The sequence below is a fragment of the Neolamprologus multifasciatus genome, chromosome 22, assembly GCF_963576455.1.
Source record: "Neolamprologus multifasciatus chromosome 22, fNeoMul1.2, whole genome shotgun sequence".
Taxonomy (NCBI): Eukaryota; Metazoa; Chordata; class Actinopteri; order Cichliformes; family Cichlidae; genus Neolamprologus; species Neolamprologus multifasciatus.
Genome location: NC_140459.1, coordinates 33692502 through 33708819, shown reverse-complemented (window position 1 = coordinate 33708819; position 16318 = coordinate 33692502). Strand labels below are relative to the sequence as shown.

Here is a 16318-nt window from a genome sequence, read left to right as displayed (position 1 = left end):
AAAAAGCATAAAAAAGCAGCTGATAAAGCATGGCCCATGGCTGGGCCATGCTTTATTTTCCTTCTGTGAAACCAGCTGAGCGGTTTGAGACGTTGGCTTCATCTTCATCATCCTGATAGATGGCAGCAATTTTTATTTTGTCTCTGTAAATTTTCCATTCATCCTTCAGTTCTATCAGGCAGCTGAACAGCTGAACACATCATGATGCTCCACCTCCAGGCTTCATTGCTCGTACAGTGTTTTTGGGGTGATATGCAGCGCCTTTCAAACAAGAGTTCGGTTTTGGTCTCATCAGACTATCCTCCCAGTATTTCACGTGTGTCTAAATGTTGTTCAGCAAACTTTAAGCAGTGAGCATTACTTGTTTTCTTTAAAACCATTTTTTCTGCTGACTTCAGGTCTTCCTGTAGCTCTCCTCAGGGTCTCAGCTCCTCGACGACCTTTCTGATAATTCATCTCACTCTTCTGAAAGCTCGCGGCACACTTTGCAGATTATAACAGTGCTCACAAGAAGTAGTTTTGAAATTCTTCTGTAACCAATGCCATCGAAATGTTTTGCAACAAGGTTGCGACGGTCGTTGCGAGCTCAGTCGTTTCACCATCAGGTGTTTCTTGTGTGACACGTTGATAATGAGACATTTTTTATAGGCCGTCAGTTGGGACTGAACCAGCCTTTCTTTCTCATTTCTGCCTTTTTGCACCTTTCTTCATGTTCACTACTTTTTACCCCGTTTCATTTCTGGACATCTGTAGTTAATTTTGCATGTGTTGTTACTGGTGACGTCGTGTCAACAGCACCTATAAATATATTTACTTATAAAACTCAGGTGTTCAACACACATGTGACACAACTTCCATCAGCATGAGACGTCTAATTCTTGATGTTAGTCTGACTTTGCACAAACACTGTTAATAGTTCATGTGGAATCTTAACCCTGGTTACAGATGCAATGATCCAGTTGTTACATGTTGTTACACGTTACTGTAGTGAATCAGACAAATCAAATTCCTGTGGATTTATTTCTCCAGTAGTTAAGTCACTTAGTAGTTCAAAAAAAGAATATCTAAAATACAAACTTGCTGGGAGCAGGCGGTAAAATCACACGTTGAAAGGTGGTTTCCTTTAAAAACTTTAAACACAGAGGGGAGAAATCACACGTTCTAGAGTGATACTCTGTTACAGACACGGTCATAGACAGCTGATGTGATGGTTATGTGCAGAACGGCAGCAACTAACATGGTTTAGCTTCACATGAGGGAAGCGAGGCTTTTAAAGCAGCAATGTGATCTAAGGCCAAACAACCGTGTTCATGCAGGTCTGAAATGATATGTGAAACTGGTTTAGCATTTTAGGAACTCCTCAGCTTTTCTGTAGCAAGAGATTTGAAGGAACTCATCACACAACATGGTGGCAGTACAACGCCTCCTGCAGTCACTGCTTTGTGTAGAATCAGGGAAAAGAAATTTTGTTAACCCCATTAGATTTTTCTCAATCCTTACTCGTCCTCAAATGAATATCTCCTCCAATTCATGGTTTGAGCTTGAGCCAGGGGTGAACCATGGTGAGGATGGACAGGACGGACGAGGCCAGGCCACAAGCCCCGACAAAGCCTGGACCTGTAGGGTAAATCCCCAACCGGTCCAGTGGGATGAAGATATCACAGCTGTTCTTCACCAGGTCCAACAGCAGCGGCGGGTTGCTGTACAGCACAGTCCCCACCAGATGAAGCTGGCTGTAGAGCCAGCCAACATTCACGGCTTGTGTGGCAGGTGAGGAGGAGGGAAGGTGGTCGGGTGGCAGAGGAATGCTGGGGGAGGATGGCTGTTTGCTGGTTCTGGAACGTGCTTCGCGCTCCGTGAGGAGATGGAGCTCGTAGGCATCTCGGGTCAGGTTCAGGATCAAAGCAAAGAGGTAGTACCTGCAGGTTTAACCACAGTTTGTTTCACTACAAGATAAACGTGATTCCTTTGTGACCCTGATGTGAAGATGACTGCAACCAGTCGCTTCAAATCAGGCTTTGAGTGCATGTCATACAAACTCAAACCACTGCTGGAAGTGACACAGATCAGTTAAATACCATGACTTGATTTCCCACACAAAGGCATCGCACCAGCTCTGGTTTAAAGCTCTGCATGTCCTCTGAAACAGCTTCACTACCACTAGCGGTAAACAGACTTTACATTTCTACAGAACCTTTTTATTATGAGTGCTTAAAGTACTTTCAAATTAAAAGCCTCAGTGACACTTTCACAGAGGAATGTCTGGTGTATTCTTACACACTCGAGTGCCATGTTAGACATGTGGACTGAAGGAGCTGCAAACCGAAACCTGAGTCTAACAACAAGTTACTTAGCCTTCATACTCGATTAACTGGATTAAGCCCACTGCTTCTCATTAACAGGTTCATCCTGCGTTACTTTGTATCGGTTGTCTGCTTACATGACAGGTTGTCAGGTCACTATGTTGCGGCTGTAGGGTTGTGCAGTCGCTCTGTCCAATGGCTTGACTTACTCTGTAACCTTGGTGAGGCTGCCATAACTGCACACTTCACCACACGCAAGTTCTGATTAGTATCTCTAGAAAAAGGTTTTCCAGAAAGCTGAACAGGCGACAGCTGTAAGGGACCAGAGGCTCACTGGGGAGGCAGCTCAGTTCAGCTGTATTAATAGTGTAAAGTAGGGCTGCCACGATTAGTCGACTATCAAAATCGTCGACGACTGATTTAATAGTCGACGCGTCGTTTGAAGCTTTGTAAGATCACAAAAGACGCAGGAATAAGTAGTAGGATTTAAGAGTGTAATAACGGACTGAAACAGAAGATGGCAGCACTGCATGTACAAGGATGCCAGCTGCCGTTAAACCCCGAAGAAGAAACTGTCCCAGAATTCAAAGCTCTACCCAGCTCAGTTTCCAACAATGGCGGCAGCTAGTTAGTTTTAATATTACTCTTATTATTCTTTCTGGGTCACAAAATAAACATTTAACATGTTTTCAGGTGAGAATGTAGCTGTGTAAACCTCAAATATCTGCTCAGTTTATCAAGACACCACATATTTTCAAAAGCGCTCCAACGTTTGCGGAGACGTCTGTTAGCCACTAGCTCGATAGCTAGCCGGGGGCTAGGCTAACTAGAGCCGTGAGAACACCGGACTCCCGGCAAATCCTTTTCACACCCACCGCTGTCTTTTGCTACTCAGGTTAAACATGATATATAAGTCACTTAGATAACTTAAAAATGTTATTGTTTGGCTTTTTTTTAGTATTTTATTTGTTCCTGAGTAAATCGGTTTGGCTGAGATTAAAGTTTTTACACAGCTGAATAAACATCAAGCAGACAGCTGATTATCAGAAGTGTGAGATGCTCCAGAATTTACTCCGGTGTCCTGTTATATTTTAGATAGCAAGGAGTTTATTAAACTTCACCGAAACAATCTGCAGATTTCATTAAAATTTAACAAACTATCATCTTGTCTTTATTGTTAGTTAGCACAGACCTTAAACACTTAAAGCTGTAAGCTAATGATAGTTATATAAGAGCAGATGCTGCTGGTGCAATAAGCTGTACTTTTACGATTAGTCGACTAATCGCAAAAATAATCGGTGACTAGTCGACTATCAAAATAATCTTTTGTGGCAGCTCTAGTGTAAAGACCCTATAATAATACAACATAATGTTGCTAATGAATGACATGGAGGATTTTTAGGCCTTCAATGTGATCAATTAGAATTCAGTAGATGTACATATAGTTTGATCTGTGGAGCAACATGAGACTGTTTAAACAGGGGGCAATCGTGGGCTCAAGAGTTGGGAGTTCGCCTTGTAATCGGAAGGTTGCCGGTTCGAGCCCCGGCTCGGACAGTCTCGGTCGTTGTGTCCTTGGGCAAGACACTTCACCTACCGCCTACTGGTGTTGGCCAGAAGGGCCGATGGCGCGATATGGCAGCCTTGCTTCTGTCAGTCTGCCCCAGGGCAGCTGTGGCTACAACTGTAGCTGCCTCCACCAGTGTGTGAGTGAATGGGTGGATGACTGGACGTGTAAAGCGCTTTGGGGTCCCTAGGCGGGACTAGTAAAAGCGCTATACAAATACAGGCCTTGTACCATGTATTTCTTACTTATGTATTCCTCACACACCTGAAAGATCTCTGACTCCACTTGTGCTGGTCGAGTTCGGAGATGAGACCGGTTTTTCCCGCCCACAGCACATTGTCGCAGGCAAAGTACATGGCTCTGTTGAGGTGACTGATGGTCAGGCACAGCCGCAGCACGCTGTCAGAAAGGTGTATGGACCTTTTGGCGGCCTCCAGGGCCTCCACGGAGTTGCCCAGGCGTAGCACTGTGGAAGAACCGACACCAGTCCCACTTAAGCTTTGGTACGTGGAAACGACTCAGACTCGCTCTGGCTGTTTTACTCACACTTTCTTGTCAGACTCATGTGTGCCTCCAGCTGACTGACAGTTCTGCGGATCTCAGCTGCTTCGTCATTTTGCAGAGTGGATCCGAGCAGCGTGCAAGCATACTGTGCAGCCCTGTGAACGCACAACGTACAGTCATTATCAACAGACACACGTCAGTGCGCTTAACAAACTCAACTACTCTGTGCAGCTGCAGCTGGCATCATAAGGCCGCTTGATTTGAAACCAGCGCAGGGAGAGCTGCTCCTACTGAGCAGATAAAAGTTCCGCTTCAAACACGGAACTCAGTCTGCAACATCCAGCCGACGGTTTTATCACATTAGCAGAAATGAACAAGCACGACGAACCCCGCGTCTCAACCAGCAACGTGCCAAACGTCAGTAACGTCACCTGAAAACTCTCTCCTTGGCTTGGCTCTGGGCATTAAAGCGAACCCAAGAGTCCATGTTGGCTCGCGGCTTGTATCCGCTGCTCGGCTAGCTGTCAAACTGCTAACTTAGCTTTAAATGCTTTAGTGCGGCTGTTTGTTTTAATGCCAGAAGGGCTCCTCCGTTTTTAGCTCTGCTTTCTACGTTTAACTGTCCGAGTAGAAAACGAGGGTCAATCCAGCGCTTCTAATTCTTCTTCTTAGTGATGTGTCGGTCGCGAACGAAACGGCTCTTAGAGCCGATTCTTTGATGTGCACGACGCGAACCGACTCCTTATCGCGAGCCCTGCTTTTTTTTCTATTCTTTCTCTCGCCCTTTTTTTCCACTTCCCCGCTGAGCAGAGGGGAGAGGGGCGGTAGTTTCACTCGCAGTGGCACAGGAACAGAGCGGGAGGGAGAGACAGAGAACGAGAGCCAGGGACAACAACGTCACATTAGAAAGGTATAGTAATCATCCACAACTATTTTCAGTTGCGGATGATAAAGGATTCAGAAGGTGTATTCATGCAGGCCTATATGACAGAGAATGTGCATCTTCTTTTTGTTTTCATATTTCAATTTATATTTAATTGTGTTGTGGTTTGCAGTGTTTTGTGTTGTTTCACTTTAAATTTGTTTAAAAGGAAAAAGCTGAAAATTTAAAAGTTGAAATGTGAATAGTTGGTTTTTGTATTATATGATTTATTTATTACATTTTATGTGGAGTGAATAAATAAAAATATATTTACGGTACCCTACAGACAAAGCATGTACAAACTCCGAAGCACGTACAAACTCCAAAACACTAAAAACTCCAAAACATGTACAAAACACAACAGCAGTGCTCCAGGATGCTAGGCGCAGTGTTGAGCTTTTGTTACCTAGTGACTACACAAGCCAGGAAGTACCAACGACCGCATTTGGTGTGTGGTAGTAACAGGTAAATGAACTTTTTTTTTTTTTTTAATCATTTGAATATATATGAGTGCTTGTGTATAAATACTCAAACAATACACATATGCTTTTGATTGTGTAATTTAAGTGATCTAGGTAGCTCTGTTTTGGAAGTTCACTTAATGCTAGAAATGTGTTATGAAGTTTGTACCTGCTTTGGAATTTGTACATGCTTTTTGGAGTGCTTTGTCTCAAGGGGCCACCGCATATATTTATATATAAACATATATAAATAAAACAACTTAAAAAAAATAGTAATTCCCTTTGTGCATAATTTTATATTATTGTTAATAATAAATTAATTAAAGCAACAAAACAACCTGAAGATCCGGTTCTTTTTAGTGAGTCGAGCCGAAAGATCCGGTTCTCTAAAAAGAGTCGGAAATCCCATCACTACTTCTTCTTCGGTTGAGCTGCTGCTTGGCAAAGCAGTTGACCCGCTGGCGCCCCCTGTGGACTGGAGTTTGAAACCGGCGCTGTAGACTCAGTAAACAAATACATACGAGCCTGTTTTCTTCGAAAAATGAGTGAAAAATGAGTAAACTTCATTTGTTTTATCTTCATGGATGTTTCCCACATTCCAGAAACACGTGCTGTTTTTATTATTATTATTATTATTATTATTATTATTATTATTATTATCATCTTCTTTTCTTTCTTTTTTTTACATGTTCTTATCTGTGCTTATCTTAGGGGCTTCCAACAGTGGCGGAGCAGTGGGTTATTATTTGTGTAGATAAAATAACAACGAAGCATATACTATACAAATGTAGCACAATTTAAAGACTATTGTACTGTATTGCTACATATATGCAATAGATAAAAGACAAAGCTTACATAGAACAAATGTGTTTATATGTGAAAAAACAGAAATGTGTTATTATTATTAGATAAATCTAAACTAGTTAATCTCGTAAAAAAAACAGATTACAATAAATAAAGTCCACCAAAGTTTAATGTGCTCTTAAATTTAGATTAGCTTAAAGAAAGGATTATTTTGTAAGAAGAACACATTTTAATTAATTAATGATTTATTATTTTTATTTTTAATAGTTATTAATATATTAAAGACTGAGATTTTTCCTTTACCAAATATTTATATAGTGCATTTTTATAGCTGTGGTTCCTCTACAACAACTGGAGGAAGAACCTGAGACACAACCTGCGGCAAACAGAGGCTCAAAAATGCTGCACAGAACAACAAGAATGACTTTACAGGTGAACTAACCAACAATCATCAGCAACTTTGACCAACATTTCCAAATCGAGTTTCCTGAACAAGCAACACCCAGAAAAAGACAAAGAGATAAAATAGTTTGTTTTTTTTGCTCTAATGAAATATTTTTACAAAAATACTCATTAAAGTCTGTATCTACAACAGATATTCTTTGTAGCAGACCCACAAACCCTTTGTTAATCCTCATGTTGTGTTCATTTCCTGGTTAAACAAGTTTGCGTTCCGGGTCAAAAAGACTCATCATCGTGTTTTGGAGAGAATGAAGCGACTCACCGAACCAGAGCAAGAAGAGCAGAGTCCCATACTGCTCACCCCTGTCCTGTCCAAAGAGGTCGAGGATTTAAGGAAGCATAAACAGGGATTATGTTATCTGGCTCCGACCTCTGTCCACATCAGTTCAATTATATAGCTTCTGATAAATATGTACCCAGTGTGTTTTTCATGTTCATGCTTTGGTATTTAAGAAATATCTTAACGTTATAGATGAAATATAGAAACAAATATTTTAATCAGATTATCTGAATGTAGCCAAGCATCTGAGACACTCTGATCGTGCTGATTGCACATCTGTATCAGTGTTTGTTCTTTGCACAAGGTCGTCTTCCTGTGCCCACACAACAAAGTCACGCCACTGCATGAGCAGTTGTCGTTGCACTGTCCACTAACATGAATTGCTCTTCTTTAGGAGTAAGGGAACCAGATTCTATCTGTGCACGTATTTGCAGTCATTAACATTTTGTACATTGTTACATTTGAATCTGACAAAACCAAATTGGGGATATTCGTTGGGATCAAAACCAACACCTCCAAGAAATGCAGGAAGTCAGGGGGCAGTGGGGTGAGTGACTACAACACCAGGTCAGTAGTTTAGGATAATTAGCCTGCTATACTCAGCTGCTGTTGCAGGCTCCATCTCAGCACCTCCAAAAGGTGACCTAAAGATTGCTTAAACATAAAAGATAAGTTGTTACGGGTTAGGAATTAGCTGCTATGCTGGACAATCCAGTGGGCGGTCGACTCCCTTCACTATCCCCTTCTGGGATGTCCATCCACCCTCTGCTCAGGTCACGCCCTACTGCAGTGGCTCCGTTGTGTGGAAGATGCCAGCACCCAGATTACCTGGTGGTATCTGGCTCTCCAGCCTTTTAACACTAAGGTGGTCCATAGGCCGGGATCACAGATGGGAGGGGTAAGCTAGGCTGGATGGCTCCCTGGTTAGATTTCTGGGGGTGTGTGTGGTTTAAGGCTTGGCTACAGGGGAAGGGTGGGGCGGTGGATTCAGAGGGCTGGTGCTCGTTGTCTAATCATGCCTCCCTTATTTGAGTAGCACGCTGGGATCTGGAAGAAGAGTGGCGCTGGACAGATGACATCGCAGCGGGCTGGACTAGGAAGTCTGAAAGTGCGGATTTGGGTCATCGTGTAAATCAGTGGTCTCCAACCTTTTTTGCGCCATGGACCGGTTTATGCCCGACAATATTTCACGGACCGTCCTTTAAGGTGTCGCGGATAAATACAACAAAATAAAACTAGTACCGGTACCAAAAAAAAGAAGATTTATTCATAACACACGTGAAAAGACCCAGGAAAACCGAGTAAACGATCAAAACGATAACAAAATAACGCTGAAAACCGATAAAAACCCTGAAAACTAAACATTTCACACCCGAGCCTCAACTCTCGCAGCCCGGTACCAAACGACTCACGGACCGGTACCGGTCCGAGGCCCGTGGGTTGGGGACCGCTGGTGTAAATAAAGTGAAATATGCATCACAAGCAGTCAGTCCTCATTGTGGCTTCTTCTTAAGGGAGTGGCAGGTCTTCAGTGATTGCAGGATCGTTGTCCTGCAACATGTACTCTCGCTTAGTCAACAGCTCTAGTTTGTCCTCCTTAAATCCTTCTTACAATCCCACAGAAAGTGGCCTCGTCCTCACTAAAAGGACACATTTTCAGTTATACAGTTAGCTTAACAACTGTACCCTCCAAGTACGTTTCCTGCCAAGAACTAACAAATATACGTGGTCACGAAATCAGAACTATCAGAGATATAGTATCCAACCCCCCAAAATAGCTCAAATAATGTTACATATTGAATCCAGTTTACAGTTGATGGTAAATGGTCAGCACGGTGGTTAGCACTGTTGCTGCACAGCAAGAAGGTCCTGAGTTCAATTCCACCATCAGGCCGGGGTCTTTCTGTGTGGAGTTTGCATGTTCTCCCCGTGTTTGCGTGGGTTCTCTCCGGGTACTCCGGCTTCCTCCCACCGTCCAAAGACATGCAGCTTGTGGGGATAGGTTAATTGGATAATCCAAATTGCCATTAGGTGTGAATGTGCGAGTGAATGTGAGTGCGAATGGTTGTCTGTCCCTGTGTGTTGGCCCTGCGACAGACTGGCGACCTGTCCAGGGTGTACCCCGCCTCTCGCCCTATGACAGCTGGGATAGCGCCCCCCGCGACCCTGAAAAGGATAAGCGGAAGCGAATGGATGGATGGATGGTAAATGGTCTGTATTTATATAGCGCTTTACTCGTCCCCAAGGACCCCAAAGCGCTTACACAACCAGTCATCCACCCATTCACACACTGGTGATGGCAGCTACATTGTAGCCACAGCCACCCTGGGGCGCACTGACAGAGGCGAGGCTACCGGACACTGGCGCCACCGGGTCCTCTGACCACCACCAGTAGGCAACGGGTGAAGTATCTTGCCCAAGGACACAACGACCGAAACTGTTGGAGCCGGGGCTCGAACCGGCAACCTTCCGATTACAAGACGAACTCCCAACTGTTGAGCCACGATCACGGCTGCACGGCTACGGTTACTCTACACGTAGCCGTGTAACCCTTTGTGCATAACCGTAAGTTATACTCCACGACGGGCCTTCTTTAACACAAGGTTCGTCAAAGCTTTAGAACTTTGGAAGAAAACATCGTGGATTATTTGAGGGGCAACGCATACGTTTGCAGTTTCCTACTAATTATTGTTTCCTGCAAAGAACTCTGTAGCTCAGCACTGAGCTGGTTCATTAAATGACTTTTGTCTACATGTGAGCAAAGTCATGTTTCTAATAAACCACAACGATGACTGGTCGCCACGGGTGAAATAAAATCCAGAAAGCCTACAAACATCTTTTTATTTTTAATCGATACCAACTGTAAATCCTGCAGCTCACATGGAAAAGTACAAGTACATGTTTAATAGTGATGAATAAAGAGACAATAGCAATCTACAGGTGCTTTGGTAGACACATCATGAATGTGATTGACTGGTTGTAGAAAGATCCGGATAACATGATAAAAATGCGACGGTTTGCACAACCCTGCGTGAACAGAGGGAAACCGACGTGTATCACATGCTTATATCGTTCTTGCTAAAATGAAGTAGTGCTAAGCATACTCTGAAATATTTTACTCACCAAAGACTAAGGCAATAAATAACACTACTCAGGTACAAAGAGTAATCCGTCAGTCTGTTCTCTCGACACCGTCTTCACATCGCCGAAACCTGAGGGAGCCACAGAATATCGCAAAAAGGATTCGAACAGCTGAAAAACCAACTCACAATGTGCAACATCGATCTTTATAGTGTTTTCTTATATCCAGTGTCGGTGCATCTACTGTTACAACAAAAGGCACACATCACAAATATTCATATGTTAATGGCTGATCACTGTAAAGCAGCTGAACCAGGCAGATTCCACAGTGTCCGAGCATCTCTACACAGACTGGTTGGTACATGTATTCACATTTAGATCAACACACAACATTCCCGTATAATATAGTTCAGTTTTCTCCAGAATTATTTTTGTCAAGTCACAAGAAAGCAGATTTATCTCTACATGGTACAAACGCGCCTTTGAATGCGAGGCTGTGTGTGCAGTGTATTTGAACTCTGTGGGAGATCCAGCCACACTCGTACATGCGGTACGAGTGGGGAGCTGACTTTGCCTTTAAACGACACATCTGTGTGGTTTCAGGACGCTTTGTGTAACACGTGTTTTGGAGGACAGAAAACAAAGGCACAGGGTGTATTTGGGTGTGTGCTGTACTGTTTGGGTGCTCGAGTCATGTTGATGTGAGGGGCAGACACTCCTCTCACCGAGGTGACGTTTCCATATATTTAAGGGGAAAATCCATCACACCTGCATGAAATGCACTCATGAAGATTACAAGAGAAATGATCATGCATCAGTGGAAAGCGTTTACACGAGACAGCCAATGTCCAGATGTGCCCATTATATTATTATTATTATATTTCTTTGATAGTTAACGACAAGCACTGAGTTCAATTATTTCATTTAAATATTCAATCTTCTGATGAGATCGTTACACTTTATGGCTCAGGAGGTCGAGCAGATTGTCTACTGGTCGGTGCTTCAGGTTTATCTACGCGCCAAACGCTACGTTCACTCTGCAGGTCTTGATGCTCAATTCAGATTTTTTGATCAAATCTGATTTTTTTGTCTGCTCGTTCACACTACAAATAAAATGCGACAGCAAACGCGCTCTAGTGTGAACACTCACAGCGGCCGCATGCGCAAAAGAAGACGTCACACACAACGCGCTCTGTTTACGCCCAGAGCAACAGTATGTTTGACTGATGAACCTTAATATAAAGACTTAAGTTATTTTGTTATTTACATAATAATGTAAATAACCTAATAATGATCCTTATTGCTGTTTTAGAGGAGCGCTGCTTCAAAGGATAGTTGCAGATTTCTGTCAGAATCTGCAGATTATACAGTACAAATATATAAATATCTGTTATTAATCTCTGTCTCTCTTCCACAGCATGTCTTTATCCTGTCTTCCTTCTCTCACCCCAACCAATCACAGCAGATGGCCCCGCCCCTCCCTGAGCCTGGTTCTGCCGGAGGTTTCTTCCTGTTAAAAGGGAGTTTTTCCTTCCCACTGTCGCCAAAGTGCTGCTCATAGGGGGTCATATGATTGTTGGGTTTTTCTCTGTATCTATGAAGCGCCTTGAGGTGACTTTTGTTGTGATTTGGCGCTATATCAATAAAATTGAATTGAAATAAAATGTTCACGTTTCTCCAACATTGTCTTCCCAACAGTTTCACTGACATCTACACTGGATGGTCAGGAAGCGTTCGCGATGTCTTCTCCGGCGCTGATAATTGGCGTCTTTCTTGTGTCGGTGACGTAAAAGACGGATTTAATGCGACATGACCATCAAACAGCAGCTTTCTAAAACATCGGATATGTATCGGATTCAGGACCACATACGAAAGTGACCCAGGATTTGAAAATATCGGATTTGTGCCGTTCACACTGTCACACCATGATCGGATAGATGGGTCGCAAAGGGTCAAAAAATTGGATTTGATGCGCTTTCGCCTGCAGTGTGAACGTAGCCAAAGTGTTTAACCCCAAACTGCTCTGACGGATCCACTGGTGTGATAAAGTGCTATAATAATATGTGTAAATGGGCGAATGCAGCCTGTAGTCGTCGATTCGACTACGACCCAGACTGGGCCGAATGATTTCAATCAGCTTCCCAACCAGAACTCGTGCACACAACCAGTCAGAGTTCAAGTAAACTGCTGCGGTCACTCAGAGGACAGAAAGGCACTGGTGTCAAATGTACAGACCGGTGCTGGATGCTGAGTCTGACCATGCAAACACTGTCTGGGTTTCTGTCTCTGCGTGGGAGAAGTTAGTCGCCGTCTTATGATTCACTCTGCCGTGAAACTAAATGTTGCCGTCAGGATCTGATCGGCCGACCTGTTAGTTTTGGTACCGAGTCACAGACTGACTCCAGCTGTGACTCTGCACTGTACTTATGAGGTAATCTGGCTTTCATGAGTTATATCAACCATTTGGTTACATACAGAGTAGCACTGTTTCATTACAAAGTACAACAACACGGCGTTAAAGCTAAATGTTTTGGGCTTTTTTGTCTTTTGGTACAAAAATAATATAGTAATAATATAAACCAACGTAGAGTGAAGAGCAGATGGAACAACACCGGTCTCCTTAATCCATACTTCTACAGCTCTGACGTCAATGAGACATAAAGAAGTGTAATGTGTTCAGCATTTTCCAGAGGTATGCAGTTTCCTGTCTGAGGTGCTTTTGACTCCAGACTGGATTTTTAAACATCTGTTTATATTCCATGAGTGAATGTGCAGAACACTCCTACAAGAAGAAATCCAACTTGCATATCGGAGAATTGAATATCTGAAACAAATCCCTGGATTTCTCTACTGGTGGGTTCGAATGTCGCCTGCCTTGACTTTAGATTCTTAGGACTAAAGCGTTAGGAAAATCCCAAAGACATCAGCATATGTGTGTCTGGACAGACCTTTTGGTTACAGTGTGTGTGTGCGTTTCAAAAAGCATGAGTGATTGCTACAAGCATGATTGGTTGTTGATGGTTTCTGACTGACTTGCTGGAGAAATCCTTTAGAAGAAGAAACAAAGAAGCAACCGTGTGTGTCTGATGTGTGCACATTCAAAGAATCCGGACTGCTGAGGGCTCTCAATTGGCCGGCCCCGGGTCAGTCAGTGGCATAGTGTGCAACACCTCATCCAGAAGCTGCAGGGCACGGTGCAGGTGGACCTCCACCCAGCAGGGAGTGTGTTTGATGCTCTGACGGGGGTAGTCCGGCCCCCAGCCTTTCACGAAGCTGAGCCGCAAGATACAGAGTCGCCTCAGGTCGTCGACACCAATGCCTGCTGCTGCAGAGAGACCTGTCAGTGAACAGGAAGGGGGCGGGGTTAATATCAGAGACCATATTAGGACATTTCCACCTGCTGGTGTTTGGCTGTACTCAGTCACTGTGAATGAATTAGTATATTCTTAGTATATTTAAAAGTTGTTTTTTCCCATCATGAGAGTGTCGTGCGTGTCTCAGCACTTACTAACTGCAGGTGCGATCCCTCCGACGCTGCCTGGACCAGGAATGTTTCCTGAGACGGCGGCCGCCTGTGCAGCAGCTGCAGCTTGAGCCGTGGCGGCCTGCTGCTGCATCTGTCTGTGGCACTGCCGTAGGTCGAACACCTGACCGAGACACAACTGGTGAACACTGTAACAGCAAACCACCTGAGGCATGAAACTCATGAATACTGCTTCACTTTCCTCCCATTGCCCCCAGTCACAGCCAATGCCCGCCCCTCCCTGAGTCTGGCTGGTTACTTCCTGTGAAAAGGGAGTTTTTCTTTCCCACTGTCACCAAGTGCATGCTCAGTGGGTGTCATTGATTGTTGGCATCCTTGTTTTATAGTAGGGTCTTAAAAAAGCGCCTCGAGGCAACTGTTGGTAATAAATATGTGTGATAATAAAATGGAGCTGAGCAGTTTAAGTGTTTGGTGCAGTGTTCCTGTGCCCAGTGTCACCTATAAACCCACTGCTGCTCACAGTGTTCATAGTAACATATGAATGATGCGAGTGAGCTGATTTATACCTTGATGTAGGCTCCAGGGTAGATCTTGTGCACAGCATCACCTGGTGCCCGGCCCGCTTCCCGATCGAGGTAGTAGCTCTGTACAAACACAGCATGGTCGCTCATACAGCGCATCCACACATCCCCCTCACCACGACACTCCAGCTGCACACCTTTGCCTATGTGTAGCCTGGAACACAGAGAAACATTGTGCAGGGAAATAATGCAATGAAAATCAAGTCAAAAACTTTTGTGTTAATTTTGAAAAATGTCTTAGTAGGGCTGGGCGATATGGCCTAAAATGAATATCGCGATATAATTTGAAGCATGTGCTGTAACGATATATATCACGATATATTATTTTCTTCTGTATAACGTATTTTCCGCACTATAAGGCGCACTTACAATTCTTTCATTTTCTCAAAAATCGAGAGTGTGCCTTATGTATGAATCCTGGTTGTGCTTACTGACCTCGACCGACTTTGGCTGCAGAAATCTGTTAAAAAATGTTTTGATGGATTGTCAGAGCATTACGGCTGCCGTAGTGAGGAACTTTGCGGAGTAATCTGGGTCCTAAACTCCGTCCCCTTCAGGTCCCAAAGTCAAACGAACACTAAGAGTTAAAAACGGTCTAAATTCTTTAATCTTTAATAAAATGATCAGCGTTGCTGCTTTACCAGGTGTAACAGTTAAGTTTAACATCCAGGCATCCATGAAAACAGGATTTATTCAATTTAACAGAGTTAGAAGTTAGCAGGAGTTAGCTAGCTCGCTAGCTTCCACCTAAACATGATATAGCATGTTCTGACTGAGAGATTTTTGAAACTAATTCAAACGTACAGCTCTGCTATCACTTCCAACATAAATGAAGACAGAAAACTAAACAGCAGTGGCGTTTGCAGGGATACTGAAGTTCGACTAGCTGGTATATAATGATGTGCTACGTGATTGCTAGCAACACAGCTATGTTAGCATAACATTAGCACAGTGAAGCTGGAGGATGAATGCTAACTTTTTTCCACTCGATAAAAGTTAACGTGAGGGATTCTGGTGGTCAGGGACAAATGCAAACACACGGGCCAAACTTCAGTCAGGAGAAGAACTGAGATTATTCATCCACAATACGAGGTTAGTCATTAATACACTGCAACAACATGGGATTAGAGCAGCTGCGAGAGAATTCAACATTAATGAATCAATGTTACGGAAGTGGAGGAAGCGCAGTTTTTGGCTTTCCCCATATTTCAAAAGTGCTTCATCTCTTTGCCATTACTGTCGGCATAATTTGCAGATGATAATGGTTTTAGCCACTGCAAAACTTTCGACCAAAACAGGCGCAGCTTGATGACATCATCAACATGCGCTATCGTGATAGAGCGGTATAGTCAAAATCTCTATCGTTGGCCAAATTTATATCGTTTCTATCGTATATATATCGCCCACCCCTATGTCTTAGTGTCATTGTTATCACCAAATACTACCACGAGAAAACATTTTTATCTGCTTATTCAACTAGTGTTGGCTGAAGCCGACGCCAGATCAGTACGGGCGGTTAACTAACCATCAGAGGCCAAAAGTGTGGATCTGTGGAAGCAGCACCCCAAAACAGGAAGTCAGGGTCAGCTTCTGTTTAAAAGTCCGAATCTCTGATCCTACAGGTACTGTGCAGAGTTCAGGTGGAGCCAATGGCCGAGGGGACTCGCCCACTCCTACATCCCTGTAGCTTCCCTCATTTAAGAAAACCCGGCATCGTACAGACATCCCTGTAGCTTCCCTCTAAATCGGTGCACTTGGTAACAAACTGGGTTACATTTAGTAGTCTGGAACTCTCAGTCCCAAGGACTGGTAAATGGACTGGTTCTTATAGCACTTTTCTAATCTACCTGTCATTCTCCCATCATGTGG

At 43.6% G+C, this 16318-nt stretch overlaps 2 protein-coding genes and 1 long non-coding RNA gene across 5 annotated transcripts in view; all 3 read right to left on the bottom strand.

Annotated features, from left to right (window-relative positions):
• Positions 1-61: 61 nt before the first annotated feature.
• pex11b (peroxisomal biogenesis factor 11 beta) lies at positions 62-5085 on the bottom strand. Its single transcript, XM_085149120.1, has 4 exons — positions 4806-5085; positions 4417-4529; positions 4135-4336; positions 62-1919 (listed from the first exon to the last, which is right to left on the bottom strand). Exons 1-4 carry the CDS (start codon positions 4859-4861, stop codon positions 1529-1531), a joined length of 762 nt encoding a protein of 253 aa, XP_085005246.1. The 5' UTR covers positions 4862-5085; the 3' UTR covers positions 62-1528.
• Positions 5086-11422: 6337 nt separating this feature from the next.
• smad10a (SMAD family member 10a) overlaps positions 11423-16318 on the bottom strand; it is a 25716-nt gene continuing 20820 nt past the window's right edge. For all 3 annotated transcript variants that reach the window (XM_085147800.1, XM_085147799.1, XM_085147801.1), the window contains 3 exons: positions 14435-14603; positions 13893-14031; positions 11423-13721 (listed from right to left, as the gene is read on the bottom strand). In XM_085147800.1, coding sequence (XP_085003926.1) covers positions 13510-13721; positions 13893-14031; positions 14435-14603 — 520 coding nt within the window. In that variant the 3' untranslated portion in view covers positions 11423-13509. The remainder of the gene's footprint in view (positions 13722-13892; positions 14032-14434; positions 14604-16318) is intronic.
• The window catches only part of LOC146493848 (uncharacterized), a 1418-nt gene continuing 281 nt past the window's right edge, over positions 15182-16318 (bottom strand). The window contains exons 1-2 of the long non-coding RNA XR_014871823.1: positions 16169-16318; positions 15182-16122 (exon numbers count right to left, since the gene is read on the bottom strand). The exon at positions 16169-16318 is cut by the window's right edge and continues 281 nt beyond it. This is a non-coding gene — a long non-coding RNA (uncharacterized LOC146493848). The remainder of the gene's footprint in view (positions 16123-16168) is intronic.